Source organism: Pseudoliparis swirei, chromosome 19 (assembly GCF_029220125.1).
Source record: "Pseudoliparis swirei isolate HS2019 ecotype Mariana Trench chromosome 19, NWPU_hadal_v1, whole genome shotgun sequence".
Lineage (NCBI taxonomy): Eukaryota > Metazoa > Chordata > Actinopteri > Perciformes > Liparidae > Pseudoliparis > Pseudoliparis swirei.
Genome location: NC_079406.1, coordinates 4,467,272 through 4,483,152, shown reverse-complemented (window position 1 = coordinate 4,483,152; position 15,881 = coordinate 4,467,272). Strand labels below are relative to the sequence as shown.

At 45.9% G+C, this 15,881-nt stretch overlaps 1 protein-coding gene across 1 annotated transcript in view; it reads right to left on the bottom strand.

The window, feature by feature from the left end:
- gpc3 (glypican 3) overlaps positions 1 to 15,881 on the bottom strand; it is a 106,755-nt gene that overhangs the window by 82,650 nt on the left and 8,224 nt on the right. The window contains exon 2 of the mRNA XM_056439933.1: positions 12,937 to 13,098. Coding sequence (XP_056295908.1) covers positions 12,937 to 13,098 — 162 coding nt within the window. The remainder of the gene's footprint in view (positions 1 to 12,936; positions 13,099 to 15,881) is intronic.

The window sequence follows — 15,881 nt, the reverse complement described above, 5'->3', positions numbered from 1 at the left end:
AACCGCAAGGTTGTTGGTTCAATCCCCGCTATCCCCATTAGTTGCATGTTGAAGTGTCCATGAGCAAGGCACTGAACCCCCGGGCGCTTCACAGCAGGAACTAAGGATGGGTTACATGCAGAGAATACATTATGTATATGTGTATAACTATATGTAATATGACGATATATATCTTCTTCTTAAAGGAGGTGAGAAGAGAGGAGTGGAAAGAGAAGAACAATAATGGAGAGGGAAGGAAATAAAAGGATAGAGGTGAGGTGAGTGAGTTGGAGAGGAGGAGGAGAGAATAGATGGGGAGAGGGAGATGAGAGGAATGGAAAGATGAGGACATGAGAGAAAAGTAAAAGAATGGAGAGGGAAGGAAATAAAAGGATAGAGGAGAGGAGTAAAGGAGGTGAGGTGAGTGAGGTGGAGGGGAGAGGAGTTGAGGGGAATGAGGAAAAGAGCAGAGAAGGAGAAGAGTGAAGAGGAGAGGAGAGGAATGAGGAAAAGAGAAGGAGAAGAGTGAAGAGGAGAGGATGGGAATGAGGAAAAGAGAAGGAGAAGAGTGAAGAGGAGAGGAGGGGTATGAGGAAAAGAGAAGGAGAAGAGTGAAGAGGAGAGGAGTTGAGGGGAATGAGGAAAAGAGAAGGAGAAGAGTGAAGAGGAGAGGAGAGGAATGTGTTATTTGCTGTGTTTTTTCGAGTATTTTAATTTTTGTTTTCTTGTTCTTGACCTTTTTCTTTCTCCTTTCCCTTCGTATTATATCCTTAAAGTCCCGTCGTGTTAATTTGTAAAAATGAGAATAAATATATAAAAATAAAAAAATAAAAATCTCTTTCATTAGTTGTATGAAACCGAAAAACCCGAACGGGGCTCAAAACGACTTTGACCCGCGGAGCGGAGGAAGCTCTCCTCAAACGACGAGGCCTTGAAGAGCACAAAGAGAGAGAGAGAGAGAGAGCGACAGGTAAACGCTGCCAGCTGCTCCCCGCAGAGCGCCGCCTCACGAAAGAACTGCTCACAAAACATCACAAAACATCAGCAGCAAAGCATTCTGGGTGTTTCTCTCCTGGGCGTGAATCAGAGCGACGCCTCCATGAGGAGAGAGGATTCACGTGGAGGAGCTCCTGGTGTCAACATGCTCCCTCTCTCTTTTCTATTCCCTCCTTTCCTCTCCACTTCCTCTTTCTTCTTGATCTCCCCTCTTTGTCTCTTCCATATAATGTTCTTTTTTCCTCTCCGCGCCCTCCTCTCCTTTCCTTTCATCTCCGCCTTCCTCCTCTCCTCTTCACTCTTCTCCTTCTCTGCTATGTTCCTCATTCCCTCTCCATTCTTTTCCTTTTCTCTCATCTCCTCATCTTTCCATTCCTCTCCTCTCGCTCTCCCCTACACTCTATTCTCTCCTCATCCACTCCTCTCCTCTTCACTTCCCTCACCTCACCTCCTTTACTCCTCTCCTCTATCCTTTTATTTCCTCCCCTCTCCATTCTTTTCCTTTTCTCTTGTCTCCTCTCCTCCGCTTTCCTCACCTCTCTTCTCCCTCGTTATCTTTTCTCTCCTCCTCTCTCACCTCCCCTCCCCTCTATTCTCTTCTCCTCTCTTCTAGTCTCTCCTCAACTCCTCTTTCCTCTCTCCTCTCTCCTCGCCTCCTTCTCTCCCCTCCTCTCTCCTCTATTCTCTTCTCCTCCTCCTCCTCTCTCTCCTCACCTCTCCTCCTATCTCCTCACCTCCCCTCCCCTCTATTCTCTTCTCCTCGTCCTCCTCTTCTACTCCTCCTCCTCTCTCCTGTCTCCTCCCCTCTATTATCTTCTCCTCTCTCCTACTCTACTCTCTACTCTCTCCTCTCTCCCCCTCCTCTCTTCTCACCTCCCCTCCCCTCTATTATCTTCTTCTCTCTTCTGCTCTCTCCTCTCTCCTCCCCTCCATTCTCTTCTAATATTTCCTCTCTCCTCCTCTCTCCTCCTCTCCTCCTCTCCACCAGCCATCAGACAAAGGCTCCTTCTCTCGGCTGGAGGTGGGAGGAGCCGTCAGTCCCTTCCTCTCTGTTTGACGACCGCGTTTCAAATGACACTTTGATCCTCGCTGTTTGTTTTTCCCTCCGTGATGAAACTGGGCGCGAGCGGCGTGCAACAGGGCGCATCATTAAAACGACGCGAGGAGCCGCGCTCGTCCCGAGAAACCGCTCACGACAACTTTCTGACAGATCAGCGCAGAGAACATGACAGGGCGGGCGGCGGAGGGATCGAGGAGGAGAGCGAGGGAATCTCTCGCTCCTCTGGGGAGACGGCAAAGAGTCGAGGAAAGAAGAAAAAAAGAAAAACTGAATGAGAATAACTGGACGTAATAAGGCGGATCTGTCAGAACTAAGTGTTGTGTGTGTGGTGTGAGACGAGTGAACCGCACACACCCCGTCTGAAAGCTGAAGAACATAATAGAGCGTATGGAGAAGCATACTTAAACTTCAACTCAAATCCAGAAAAGAGATTTCTTCTTTTAACGACTCAGACGTCGTTCAAACGGAACAAGCGCCGAGGCCGTCCCACGTTTCTATCAGATTATCTTCTTTAAAAAAGATAAAACACATTTGGTATTCATGTATTAATTTGACTGTTAGATAAACAACACTTTTGGGCATTCTGGTTTCTGCCTAGTAGCCAATGCTACTGTCATTTAATATCTGGATATATTGTACTTGTGTGATGTTATGTAATGACTGTTTATGACTGTGTGTGTCTATGTACAGATGTACCAGATGTGTGTGTGTTCATGTATTTTTTATTTATATTTATTTGTGTGTATCTATTTTCCTGTTGGCGTGGGTTTGTTGTCTGTTTTTAGATGTGAACAAAAAGCTGAAAAACAATAGAAATAGCAGTTAAAGTTCATGTTTACTGTGTTATGTACAAAAATATATATATATATTTTTAAAGACAAAACGAGCCGAGCAAACCGACCCTCCTCTCCACGGGTCGTATCGCACCGTGAATAGAACCATCGTACGCCGCCTCCTAATCTCATAATTCATCCTTTGTTTATGAATAATGGGGCACAAAGAAATGCACGAGATCAACAGCCCGGAGTGAAGGTCTGGAAGAGTTGCCTCCTTTTCTCTCTCCGGGGGAATAATTCTGCTATTGAAGATTCCCAGAGCCACGGATGAAATCATATGCAAAATATCCGCCCCATGTGGAGCCGACTGCTGACACAGTATTATCTGCAGAGAGACAGACGTCGACTTTATTCTTTTTTGGGGGGGGGGGGGGGGGCGCGGTTGAGACAGAGGCACGATTTTTAAAAAAAAGGTGCGTCCGGTGAAGCACACCAGACAACGGGAGTTAACAGGATGCCCCTTGGGGGGGGGGGGGGGGGGTGCCGAGGCCTCCCGGGGAGACGGCAGCCTACCGAGAGGATAAGACAGACGGTTTGAAAAGCCAAACAACAAAAAACTGAGAGCGTGTATAAAAAAAAAATCAGAAAATGAAACGGATAAAAACCCTGGTGGTTTATTCTGTGTGAGGAAAAAGTGAAATGGTTCTCAGGAAGAGATGATGTCATGTTCTCTTTCTCTCTCTCTCTCTCCTACAGCGATTCGTATTGCACCTCCCTTTACTGTGGTTCCCCCCAGGTGAGTTACCCCAAGTCCCTGTGGGGATTCAGAGTTTCTCAACCCTTGGGTCGGGGACCACCTATACAATAGCCTCGTATTCAAGACGGTTTTAATTCAATTTTTTAAAAGGTTTTGAATTGATCCACGCTCGTGAAACCTACTGAAGAAACCATAGTGTAAAGTGAGTAAATAGAGAAATAAATAAATTTATTTAATGATGTCCTGTTTAGGTATAACTTATATTTATTCATTCCTATATTTATTTATACATTTATTTAAACATTTATTTATTTATTCTTGTTTTTATTTATTTATTTATACATTTATTTAAGCATTTATTTATTTATTCTTGTATTTATTTATTTATACATTTATTTAAGCATTTATTTATTTATGCCTGTGTTTATATATTTATGTATACATTTATTCAAGCATTTATTTATTTATTCTTGTATTTATTTATTTATACATTTATTTAAGCATTTATGCCTTATTTGGGCCTTGTGTTTGACACCTGTGCTCTACGATGTGTGAATGTAACATGATAGTAAGTCGCTTTGTATAAAAGTGTCAGCTAAATGTAATGTAAAAAAGCATATAATATATTTGTGTAACACAATTATCTGCTCACAATTATCTGCCTCGAACTACATCGAGGCTCCTGTCAGACACACACACACACACACACACACACAGAGGGGGAAATGTGACACAAACCCCCGCCAGTAGCTTCGCATGCAGACCATGTCATCTTGATGCAGTCGCAAAAACTGCACACAAACATCTCATTTGTATTTTGCCTTTTGGTGATTCACGGTTCCACAGAGCAACAGGCGGGGTAACGAGAGGAGCGGCAGCCTGCTGTACCTGGACGTGTCGGCGCTCACACTGCGCGTCTGTAGCTGCACAACGATGCGTCTTCCTCAGGCTGACAAACACTCAAACGATCCTTCTGTGTTGCTCCCAGAGCACCGAGACGCTCGTAACAGACAGAGCGCTTCTCAGTGTTACTGCGGTTTTATTAGGAATCAATCTACACAACGGGCTCGCCGGCCCAGCAGAGTGCTTAAAAAAAGGACCGAAAGACCTCATTACGAGCAAAACCGAGAAGCGGCGCGTTAATGATAAAAACGCGGCAATTAAAGTCGGGAAATCAAATTACCAGCCGATAGAAGAAGACGTGGTAATGGCGGGCGAACCCCATCGCGTCTGCTAAACGATGCTCGAAAAAACCCATTGGACGTAGGGAAACTGCCTCTCTCCCCGTCGTTAAGTTATTAGATTAGCCATGGGGCAAGCGGGTAAACAACGCCAGGCATCTCGCAGCAGGCGCACCCTCCCACCAGTCCCCCGAGCTGATTGGATTACCACGAGAGACCTCTGCACAAAGACGGAACGACTCCGTGGAGAGCGCGAGGCGAGGGGGGGTGATTATTGGAAAAGCAGACGATGCGGGGAGCGGAGAGAGGAGGCCGGACGCTGTAGCATTTTGGATCGGGCGGGAAGGCGAACGAGCGTGAGACGGAGAATGGACGCAGAGGGCGGCGAGATTCGATTTGGATTATCGGCTGCTGGACGCGCGGCGGGTCTGCCAAGGTTCTGCTTCATCCTCATCCGCCTCCTGCCACATCTCGTTTGGGTTACCGCCGCGGCGAATGTCCGCTCAGCGCTATCGGGGAGACAAATGAGGGCAAACATCTGTCAAGGTCAACAAGCGACCGCCTCCACCGAGGAGCCACGGGGGGGGGGGGGGGGGGTCTGCCACTTTAACGCCCGATACACTTAGAGGAATTAAAACCCGGTCCAGAAAGAAGCGGGGTGGAAGTCGATGGAATTTTTGGAGACGGCTAATGAGATGCTAATTTGTTTGCCCGCTAGGAATGAGGTGCGAGGAACTCAAGGACGCACCAGATATATATCTTTTTTTAACTTTCACTTTTTCAAATATGGCATGTGTTTTATGTGTGTGTGTGTGTGTGTGTGTGTGTGTGTGTGTGCACTCGCAGATACTCTGCAAGTTGGTCGAGCAGGGGGAGACCGCGGGTTGCTGCGTCGTCTCTTTACATCCCGTAAAAAGATGTGAGCGTCCTTTCAAGCTCCTTCCAGACTCCCGCTCATTTACAGAGCGAGTGAGTTCAGAGCAAAGCGGAGAAAGCTCCCCCGCCTCGCGGCGCCGAGTGGAGCCACGTACAGATCGCCCCTCATGCCGCCTGAAAGTCGTCCAAGTCGGACCTGTTTTCGAACACCCCACTGAGACGGCCTTCCGTGGACTCATTGAGTCGTTCCCGGAGCATCGGGGGCCGGCTGTCCCACTTTTCTTCTCTTTTTTTTCCAGCGGATATCACACAGACTCTGATAATCTGCACTCGCTATCAGCGCTGCTCAACTTTTCCTGGGCACATGTTTGACTACATAAGCAATCGGACCAGGGGCCCTGTCCTCCCATGTTTATGGACCGGAGTGAGACTCCCCTCGGGGGGCTGCAGGAGGAAGTCGAGCGCACGGCGGCGTGGTCTCGTTTCTCTCGATCGTCCTTTCTGATGTGTCATTTTTACACGAGCCCCGCCACAACAAAGTAGATTTTCCCGCCTGCGGTGTCGCCTCAGACCCGGTGTTTTTTTGGGGCTCTTTACACACGACAACGACCCCAAGAAATAGTTTCTAAAAAAATTAAGTTCAATAAAATCTAGTCTCGTTAACAAAGGATAACGTGATATCTGATCCGCGGGCTCGGGGAATGAGCGGTATAGCGGCGCCGCTCTGACGGACACGTCGGCGGGGGAAATAACAACAATGGAAGCTGCCAATTACCCAAAATTCAAGTTGGTTTTGGAGACAGAGGAGATTGGGTGAGGGAGCTGGTATAAGATGTTCAGTATATTCAAAACCACGTCCTTTGTTCTGGCTCATTTCTTTCTATATGAATATGTGAATGAGTCGTTCCACCACTGAGCCGGACCGACGTCGGCGTACAATGGGGCCGGATGCACGACATTTTGACTAAAAAAGAAAACGTTAGCCGCAGTTAGCAGCTACTATTATTAAACTTGTGGTTTTTATTATGCAAAACACTTCAGATTGTGAATCTGGGGTTTTTTTGTTAATAGATGGACAAAACGGTCAATTTGCAACTCGTCTCCAAGAAAACACATTTTGTAACAGATGAATTATAGCATTTTCTCTTGATGAGGAAATCTTATTCATGAAAGTATCAGCTAATATTGATACAAATCTATTTGAAATATTTGATCTTGGAATACAATCTCCCTTCATATCATCAGCATTATTACACTCCATCATGGTGATGTCACCAAAAACAAGCCGAATTGCAGGCAGTGGTAAATGTCTGACTTCTTTCTTTGGAAAAGATATTGCCAGGTATTACATTTATTTTATTACGTATTAGTGCCCAAACAAATAAGTAATATAGATAATCTCATTTAGAGGAGACGGGTATTCTATTTGAGGTTGCAAGCTGACGGTAAATCCTGACCTAAGCCATTTTGCTATATTTCAACATTGTCTAGATTTAGTACCTCCAACATGTAGGATAAACCACAATGTTTCACTTTCTATTCCTACACATTTTATAACTTATGTCTTTATCAAAGTAGCGTAATATCTGTATAACCGTCCTCTCGATTAAAACTCTGCGATACATTTCCCGTAGCCGCTCGTCTCGAGCCGGCTCAGTGATGTGCAGCGACACGTACTAATACACTCCTCAGAAAACATTGGGCTCCGTCATTTATTTTCCAAATTAAATTCTCGGCGTGCGCGAGATCAGCTACGGGATTAGATTTAAAGATGGCCGCCCTGCACGGCTTTAGAGATTCTCATTTTGAACCGAGTTGACAGCATCGGGCCATCGAGGCGAGCGCGGCGGGGGAAGATGATGTTATGGTCTCGCTAATGTGAATCAAAATGAAATCCAAGCGCCTGTCCCACGTCGGAGTGGATGCTGCAGTTCATCCATTACATGGCAGTTCCCTGGTTTACGATGAAGAGATCAGATCGGGCTCATTAGATTGTCAAATGGCATACGAGCCACGCATCATTAGCAACATCCTAATGGTGTACCTACTTCCTGGTATTGATCTAAAAGAAGCCTGACGTTAGAGTAGCCTGAGAGAGAGAGAGAGAGCAAGAGGGAGAGAGAGAGAGCAAGAGTGAGAGAGATAGAGAGAGAGAGCAAGAGAGAGAGAGAGCAAGAGAGAGAGAGCAAGAGAGAGAGTAAGAGAGAGAGAGAGCAAGAGTGAGAGAGAGAGAGAGCAAGAGAGAGAGAGATAGAGAGAGCAAGAGAGAGAGAGCAAGGGATAGAGCAAGAGAGAGAGATATAGAGAGAGAATGAGAGAGAGAAGAGAGAGAGAGAGCAAGAGAGAGAGAGAGAGAGCAAGAGAGAGAGAGAGAGAGAGAGCAAGAGAGAGAGAGAGCAAGAGAGAGAGAGAGCAAGAGAGAGAGAGTAAGAGAGAGAGAGAGCAAGAGTGAGAGAGAGAGAGAGAGCAAGAGAGAGAGAGATAGAGAGAGCAAGAGAGAGAGAGCAAGGGATAGAGCAAGAGAGAGAGATATAGAGAGAGAATGAGAGAGAGAGCAAGAGAGAGAGAGAGAGCAAGAGAGATAGAGAGAGCAAGAGAGAAAGATAGAGAGAGCAAGAGTGAGAGAGATAGAGAGAGCAAGAGAGAGAGAGCGGGAGAGAGAGAGCAAGAGAGATAGAGAGAGAGAGAGCAAGAGATAGAGAGAGAGCAAGAGAGAGCAATAGAGAGAGAGATAGAGAGAGCAAGAGAGAGCGAGAGAGAGAGAGCAAGGGATAGAGAGAGCAAGAGAGAGAGATATAGAGAGAGAACGAGAGAGAGAGCAAGAGAGATAGAGAGAGCAAGATAGAGCAAGAGATAGAGAGAGAGCAAGAGAGAAAGATAGAGAGAGCAAGAGTGAGAGAGATAGAGAGATAAAGAGAGCAAGAGAGAGAGCGGGAGAGAGAGAGCAAGAGAGATAGAGAGAGAGAGAGAAAGATAGAGAGAGCAAGCGTGAGAGAGATAGAGAGAGATAGAGAGAGAGCAAGAGAGAAAGATAGAGAGAGCAAGAGTGAGAGAGATAGAGAGAGAGAGATAAAGAGAGCAAGAGAGAGAGCGGGAGAGAGAGAGAGAGAGAGAGAGCAAGAGTGAGAGAGATAGAGAGAGCAAGAGAGAGAGAGAGCAAGAGTGAGAGAGATAGAGAGAGCAAGAGAGAGAGAGATAGAGAGAGAGATAAAGAGAGCAAGAGAGCGGGAGAGAGAGCGAGAGAGATAGAGAGAGCAAGAGTGAGAGAGATAGAGAGAGATAGAGATAGAGAGAGCAAGAGAGAGAGAGAGATAAAGAGAGCGAGAGAGAGATAGAGAGAGAGAGCGGGAGAGAGAGAGAGAGAGAGAGAGAGCAAGAGAGAGAGATTACTTTTACTATTGTTGGAAGAAGTTGACTTCAAAAGGGTGAAACCCTCTGGTGGACTGAGGCTTGGGAAAGCGGAGCAAGTGGCAGGTGGAGCTGGAAGGAGAGGGGGATGGGGGGATGGAGAGAGCGCTCAGAGAGATGGGAGATAGAGGAGCGGAGAGGGGCAGCCCTTTGATCTCCGGCAGAAGCGAGCGAGTGGAGAAAAGAGACGGCAGAGAAGATTGCAAACAAGGCACGCACTAAATTCCCAATAGCGGCACGAACGCGAGGAGAAGAGACAGGCCGAGGGAGGAAGAAAAGTTGAGCAGATTGAGCGAGACACAGGGATGGAGAGAGAGAGAGAGAGAGGATGACAGGGCGCGAGAACGAGAGAAGAAAGGTGGAGAAAAGAACGAGAAAAATGAAGCAGAGGGAAACCGATAAGACCAGGATGTTAAAAGGATTTCAGTCCGGGGGCTGCTTGGGGAGTTCTCTCTCGAGCCCTATGCTCAAGCAATTAGCATCGAACCCCTTCTAGGAAAAGTGCAGCCGAACCACAGCGGCGGTCTCTAACATAGTTAGTGTGTAACAGCCAAGTCGAGCAAAAACCCCACGGTCCCCATTAAACCTCAAGTTTTTAATTGGCGTGTCAGGATGGCGCTGTGTTTTTTTTTTTTTACAACGCGTGAAAGTGCGCTTCAAAAAAACAAAACAAAAGTGGACCCAGTGAGTCTGCGCGCCCGACTTCAGGTGGAAACACAGACAGTAAACAGAGCTGCCGCGCTGGATTGAAGAGGCCTGCAGAGCGTGATCACGAAAAGATCGACGTTCAACGCCGGACGGATATTTCATAACATCTGTTGCAAATATTGCTGCTTAAACAACGACAAAACCTCAAATACAAAGTGATATTAGCACAGTGAGTTGAGTCGAGGAGAAAAAGTCAATGAACTGACTTCAATGTCAGGAACGCATATCGACTGAATGGACATCAGCCTCAGGTTGAGCCCGAGATGACACATAGCTAGCGGCTAGTGGCTAGCGGCTAGTAGGCTAGCGGCTATTGGCTAGCGGCTGTCGCTCAAAGCCCTGAATTATCCGTAGACTTTGAGCATGACTAAAACTGTACTGTAAATCTAAAGCCAGCAGTCGGCGAGCTTAGCTTATTTTAGCTACAGGTCTGGATACAGCGTGCTTATCTCTACCCTACTAGCACCTCTAAAGACCTCTAAGCTAACCCGCTGTTTCACGCAAGCTTCATATTGACTTAAAATAATTCCACGCTTCTCATTTCACTCTTGACGAATAAAAAAAGGTAAGAAAGGCAATAAGCAGAGCTCTAAGATGTTGAGCTTTTCCCATTTATTAGACCTTATTAAAGCTCTTTGTTGCTGCTGCTTTTTCTCTCCCTTTGAACTTTGAGGAATTGAGCTTCGCCAAGAATCCGAGCGAAAAGAGAGGAAGTAGCAGAGTTCCCTTAAAGCATTCAGCAAAGCGGATTCTGATATAATGGTGTCACACGGTTCCCACTCTCGCTCACTCCCAGAAGTCACCCGCCTCCTCGTTGTCGTCAGCCGACAGCAGTCGGAGCGTTTCCATCACCGTGGCTCTGAGTTGTAGAGTCACATCTGTGAGGCAGAACCAGTCACTCCAGTCCATCTCCTCTGACCTCTCTCATCTACGAGTGCTTCCCAGGAGAACCCCTGCTGACTGGCGTTGTTACACTCTGTGGGTATAACAGTGTTCACCGACTGCAGTGCGCCAAAATCTCCAGAGGCTGTCACTTTCCCGGAGGAAAAAACAACACGTCTGGCACCGACAACCACACTCCGTCTAAAGTCGCTCTAACCGCACGTCTCTTTTGGCTTTCCGACATCGAGACGAACAGCAGCTCGGCGTCTGCGCGCATTACGCTTCTGCTTTTGCTTTTGTTTTTTATTCGTGTGACTCACCGTCTGGAGGAGTGGGCAGCTGACACGAAGCCAAGTAGGTGGATGGATACTTACCGTGCCCATTTTGAGGGCGTCCGTTAACAGTTGTGGTATATTTTCATCTCCTGTTTAATGTCAGATTATCCAAAAATATGCAAGTCAGGGATCAACATTCAAATAACATGCGACTGTGCATTGGCCTTGAGAGATAACGCCACGAGGTTGCAGGTTAAGAACGTAGAGCGGAGGCCAGCATGAACCAGGGAGTTCAACGGGGCTGGAGCCAGCAGGAACTTGAGGAGTTCGATGAGTTCGGGGTCAGACTTAGTTGATCAGTTTTAGGATTAGGTAATTATGCCTGCATATGATTGGTCCACGAAGGCCGGTAACAATAAACTCCACCTCTTTTGTTGTGTATAAAACATATGTTAAAATTAGTGCTGTGAAAAATAACGCGTTAACTCAAGTTAATTCAATTACAGGTTTAACTAGTTTTTTTTTTTTAACGCATTTAACGCATGCGCAGAATGAGCTTCCAATCCGTCTGTTGTTGGTCGTCGGGACGAAAAAAAAGTCACTTGCAAAATGAGCTTCCAATACACCACTTCAATCTGAACTCTGTCCGCTCTCATGCAGGCGGTCTGTTCATCGGTAATGATCCTTCCGCAGGTTCACCTACGGAAACCTTGTTACGACTTTTACTTCCTGTAGATCAGGGTCTCAACACGTCGATCGCGACCTGCCAGTCGATCGCGGCGTAGTGTCGGTAGATCGCATGACATTAAAAAGATTGGCCCGCCCCCTGACATGTTCTCTAGAGCACGTCTTTGTTCTTTTATTAAACTAAACGTCTGTTGTTGATCGTATCTCCACAGCAGCATGTCATTTCTGTCTCTTCGCGTTGCGTTAACACTTATCGATCTCCGTCTCGCGCGCCACAGAGCTCCGTGCGCGCGCATCGGGACCGAGCAAAAAAAAAGTCACTTGTCAATCTGTCCACCTGTCGGTGTCCGTGTCCGGTGAGGTTTCAGCTTTGCAGCGGTGTCCCCGCCGTCCCTTTCATCACGGCCCAGTTCATGAAGAAAACCCACACAGTCAGTTTGCCTCAGCAGCTGCTAGAGGAAGACTAGAGGCCTTTAGATTGTATCATGGTGGAGTTAATGGTTGACAAACAAGAGAAACATGTTCTGTTTAACCTCCTGTTACCTTTACATTTACTAACATATTTTACCCTCGGGGTCAATTTGACCCCAGCAATTAAAACCTCCAGAAAATTATTAGAATTAATATTGCTTCCCAAGTTTAAGTGTGAGGTACTTTATGTTTGTTTGTTGACTACCTAAATAGCCCTTTAAATAAATAAAAAAAGGTGATATTTCTTATTGAGGATAAGCGGTATTGATAATGGATGGATGGATATTTCTTATATGTTTGACACAGTGAAAAACAGCCTGGGGTCAAATTGACCCCAAAGAACACCGACATTAAACATTGAATGGGGTCAAATTGACCCGAAAGGTAACAGGAGGGTTAAACATTCTGTTTAGGATGAAGATGTATTAATGTTCCATATGGAAGAAAACTGCTAAATAACTGCTGAGTTGCAGCACCATTGTATAGAATAATGTATAAATGTATATATCCGTCTTTTGTCATAAATCTCTATGTTCTCACAAAATATACCGAGAATATCGGTAATATGTGATTAATCATGATTAATCCACAAAAACCTGTGATTAACCCGATTAAAAATTTTAATCGTTTCACAGCCCTAGTTAAAATACATGTCGATAGTCTTTCTCAATTCGGTGCCTGAAAGTACTCCAAACGGCCTGCAGGCGTTTGTTCCCTGACCTGTACTTGTTAAGAATAAACTCAATATTCTTGCAAGTGCTGTTGTCCCTCGAATCCCTTTTTTCATCAAACGTCTTCAAACCACTTCAAGATCGGCAAGCAGTAACAACACAGTTGAAAAAATATTTTAAAAAATCTCGCGTGCTTGAGATCAACCTACCTTGGAATATGGCGGCGTTCTGGATGATGAGGCGTTTGAGCTGAGCGCTGACGGCCTGCAGACCCGACTCCATGTTGCTCCGCGCCGCCACCTGATAGCGCTCCTCCATTTTCTTGGAACAGCAGGTCGGGCCTTTGGTTTGGCACACCTGCAGATCCGCACCTGGCACGGGAATCAGACGGGAGACAGGGCAAGGAGGGGGTTCGGATGAGCGCAAGGGGGAAGTATAGCTCGAAAAGCTTTACATCACATCTCTGTGTATCCTAGGCCCGTGTTTAAATTCTTCGATGAAAACCGAAGCCCCACAAGGTTCGGCTCCATCTTCCGCATGCCAAACACGAGAAAAGCTGATCTCCGGAAGATTCCGCCGCATTAATGAGCGCGTGATCGTTATGTAGTGCGTGTCTTTTTTTGTTAGCGGGGTGTCTGGAGTCATAAATACATTGCTGTTGAAAAATAGAAGCATTTTTTGGATTGCACATTCATACATAAGAGCTGGGTTGTTGTCCTCGGAGATCAATTTGGTCAAGAGGAAGTTTCCCACCACTCCGGGCTACAATTTCCACGCCGAGGATCAAAAACAGGATTTTTTTTTTTCGGGCACGAAGATGAAAGATGAGAGATATTTAGTTCAACTTGCAGCATGCAAACAAACAAACAAACCCCAGTTTCGGGAAACCGACATCGCAGGTAAACACGTCTGCACCTGGCCACTGACTTTACAGGTTGTTTACGCAGAGGAGAAATAATTGGATTCCCCGAGCTCTTTTGAAAAAGGTGTGGATGTAAGCCAGTTAGGGCAAAGTTAAGGTGGCGAGGAAGTTTAACCAGAACCAAAGAACAAACGGCCCAAAGAAATTAACTAAAAAAAGGGAAATAAAAAAATTAAAATCCCAGTGAGGAGGGCGATAAAGACGATGCGGTTATAATAGATGCCGAGAGCTGCGGTTCGGTGTGACGATGCACTGGAGGACATCTTTTACCCCTCTCTCTCTTGTTTTTGTGGTGATGTAACAACGACACAAAGTTTGAATCAGAGACTTTAAATGTCGTTTAATCTTAAATTGCCTTTGCAAAAGAGGAAACTACTTGCAACTCTCACAATTCTGCGTCGGAACACCTCTGTTGGAAAAGAAAAGGTCCACTGGAATCTGCGCCGAGCTGTAAATGTGCGGCCTACTCCCAAATCGCTCCTCTGAAACGATGCACGCGCAGACATCACACGGACATAAATAGGCCACAACCGCCTGATGTTTAAATACAACGAGGTGCTCCCTCTCTCTCTCTCTCTCTCTGTCCCGTGAGGCTGCTGAGAGCTTCGGTGGAGGCCGCCGCCGTGATGTGCCAGGCAGCATCTCGGGATCCGCTGCCAGAGAGGCGTCGGTGACAAGGGGCCCTGATGGATGGCGTGGTAAACAAATGTCAGGGGAGTCTGCCACCCGCCGGTTGGGCTGCCGGGAGATATGGGAGACGGAGGCTGGGGAAGGCGGATTCATTTCGGTGGGAGGGGAGGGCTCGGATTGCGAATGTATTATAAATAAATATCATAGATGTTTATGAAAAGTCTTTATAACGAGCGCGTCAAAAGGCACGAGGAAAATGGCTTTTGTCGAGACGGAGGGTTGACGGTGATATGAAAAGTGAATATCTATTTGAGGATTCGCCTCTCAGGTCTTTAAACAATAAACCCTCAGAAAATAAAAGCTCAGACTGTAACAAAGACAGCAGCAGGAGGGAAGTTAAACTAGCAGGAGATGTCAGAGTGGCAGTCCTCATAATTAACAAGCGCTGGGGAGTCGCACAGCAAAGCGCTTTGGCTAAACCTCCCCGACGCCCGTCAGGGTTTAATGAATGAAACGGGCAATAAAACTGTCATGTGGCACCTTTTGTATGCACACTGACAGGCGTAATATCTTAAATCAATACCGACAAAGGACTCCTGACAGATAAGATCAAGCTAATTTCAGAGCGCATGGGGCTAAATTATTAAGCTGTCAATGGCAGCAGAGGTGAGGCGGCCCACGCGGACGCCGCTGTGGAGGAAACGGGGATTTTAGCAATTATCTCTCTCGCGAGACAGACGGTCGCATCTGCACGTTTTGTCGTTTTCCTTTTCTTTCTTTTTTTCCAGGAGCAGATGATGAATGTGTTTCATTCCAGAAGTTTCACACGCTTAGGAGAGCGGGGTAATGTGATACACTTTTTACATTTGCTCCCCTCTAGGCGAGCTTAAATGATATATCAGTAAAACGTACACATTTCCCATTAATTCAGGATGTTACCTAGCAATGTACGTTATCAGAATGTCTTTTGGACAAAGGGCAGTGAAAATATGATTGTTTCAAAAAAAGTGGTCTTGTGTCTCACTTTACCCCAGCTTAGGGGTAAAGTGAGACAGACCTGAGCAATCAAGGGGGTAAAGTGATCCACTTACTTTTTCCATTTTAAAACTACCATAACAACACATGTTGTAATAGTTACAATCCTGACAGCTAGATTGACAACCACACATTCCAAAACTAATATCGGACTAGTAATAGAATCATGGAGATTAAGATCAATTAAGCACATTTATTTAAACACTTGAAAGTAACTCCGAACAAAATCCTATAGCTACAACAAAATATAATGCAAAATGTTTTAATTAACAATCAAATGACAGATAGAACCAGTTAGATTAGAACTCATATGCCAGTTCACGGCAATCAACTGGAGCAAGGCCATGGAACTGGTCAGCTAGTTGTTTCAAGTGTTTGCTCCTCCTCCATCTCATCTGTAAATATTCTCTTTGCCTCAGCTACTGCACCCCAGGATACTGATTTTACTTCCCCTTTCTATTTTTCTTTATAAATCTTTCGAGGGTTGTCTTGTCACTATTTCTATCCCTTCCAGCTTTTCTTAAGGACTTACACTACCGTTCAAAAGTTTGGGGTCATCCAGACAAT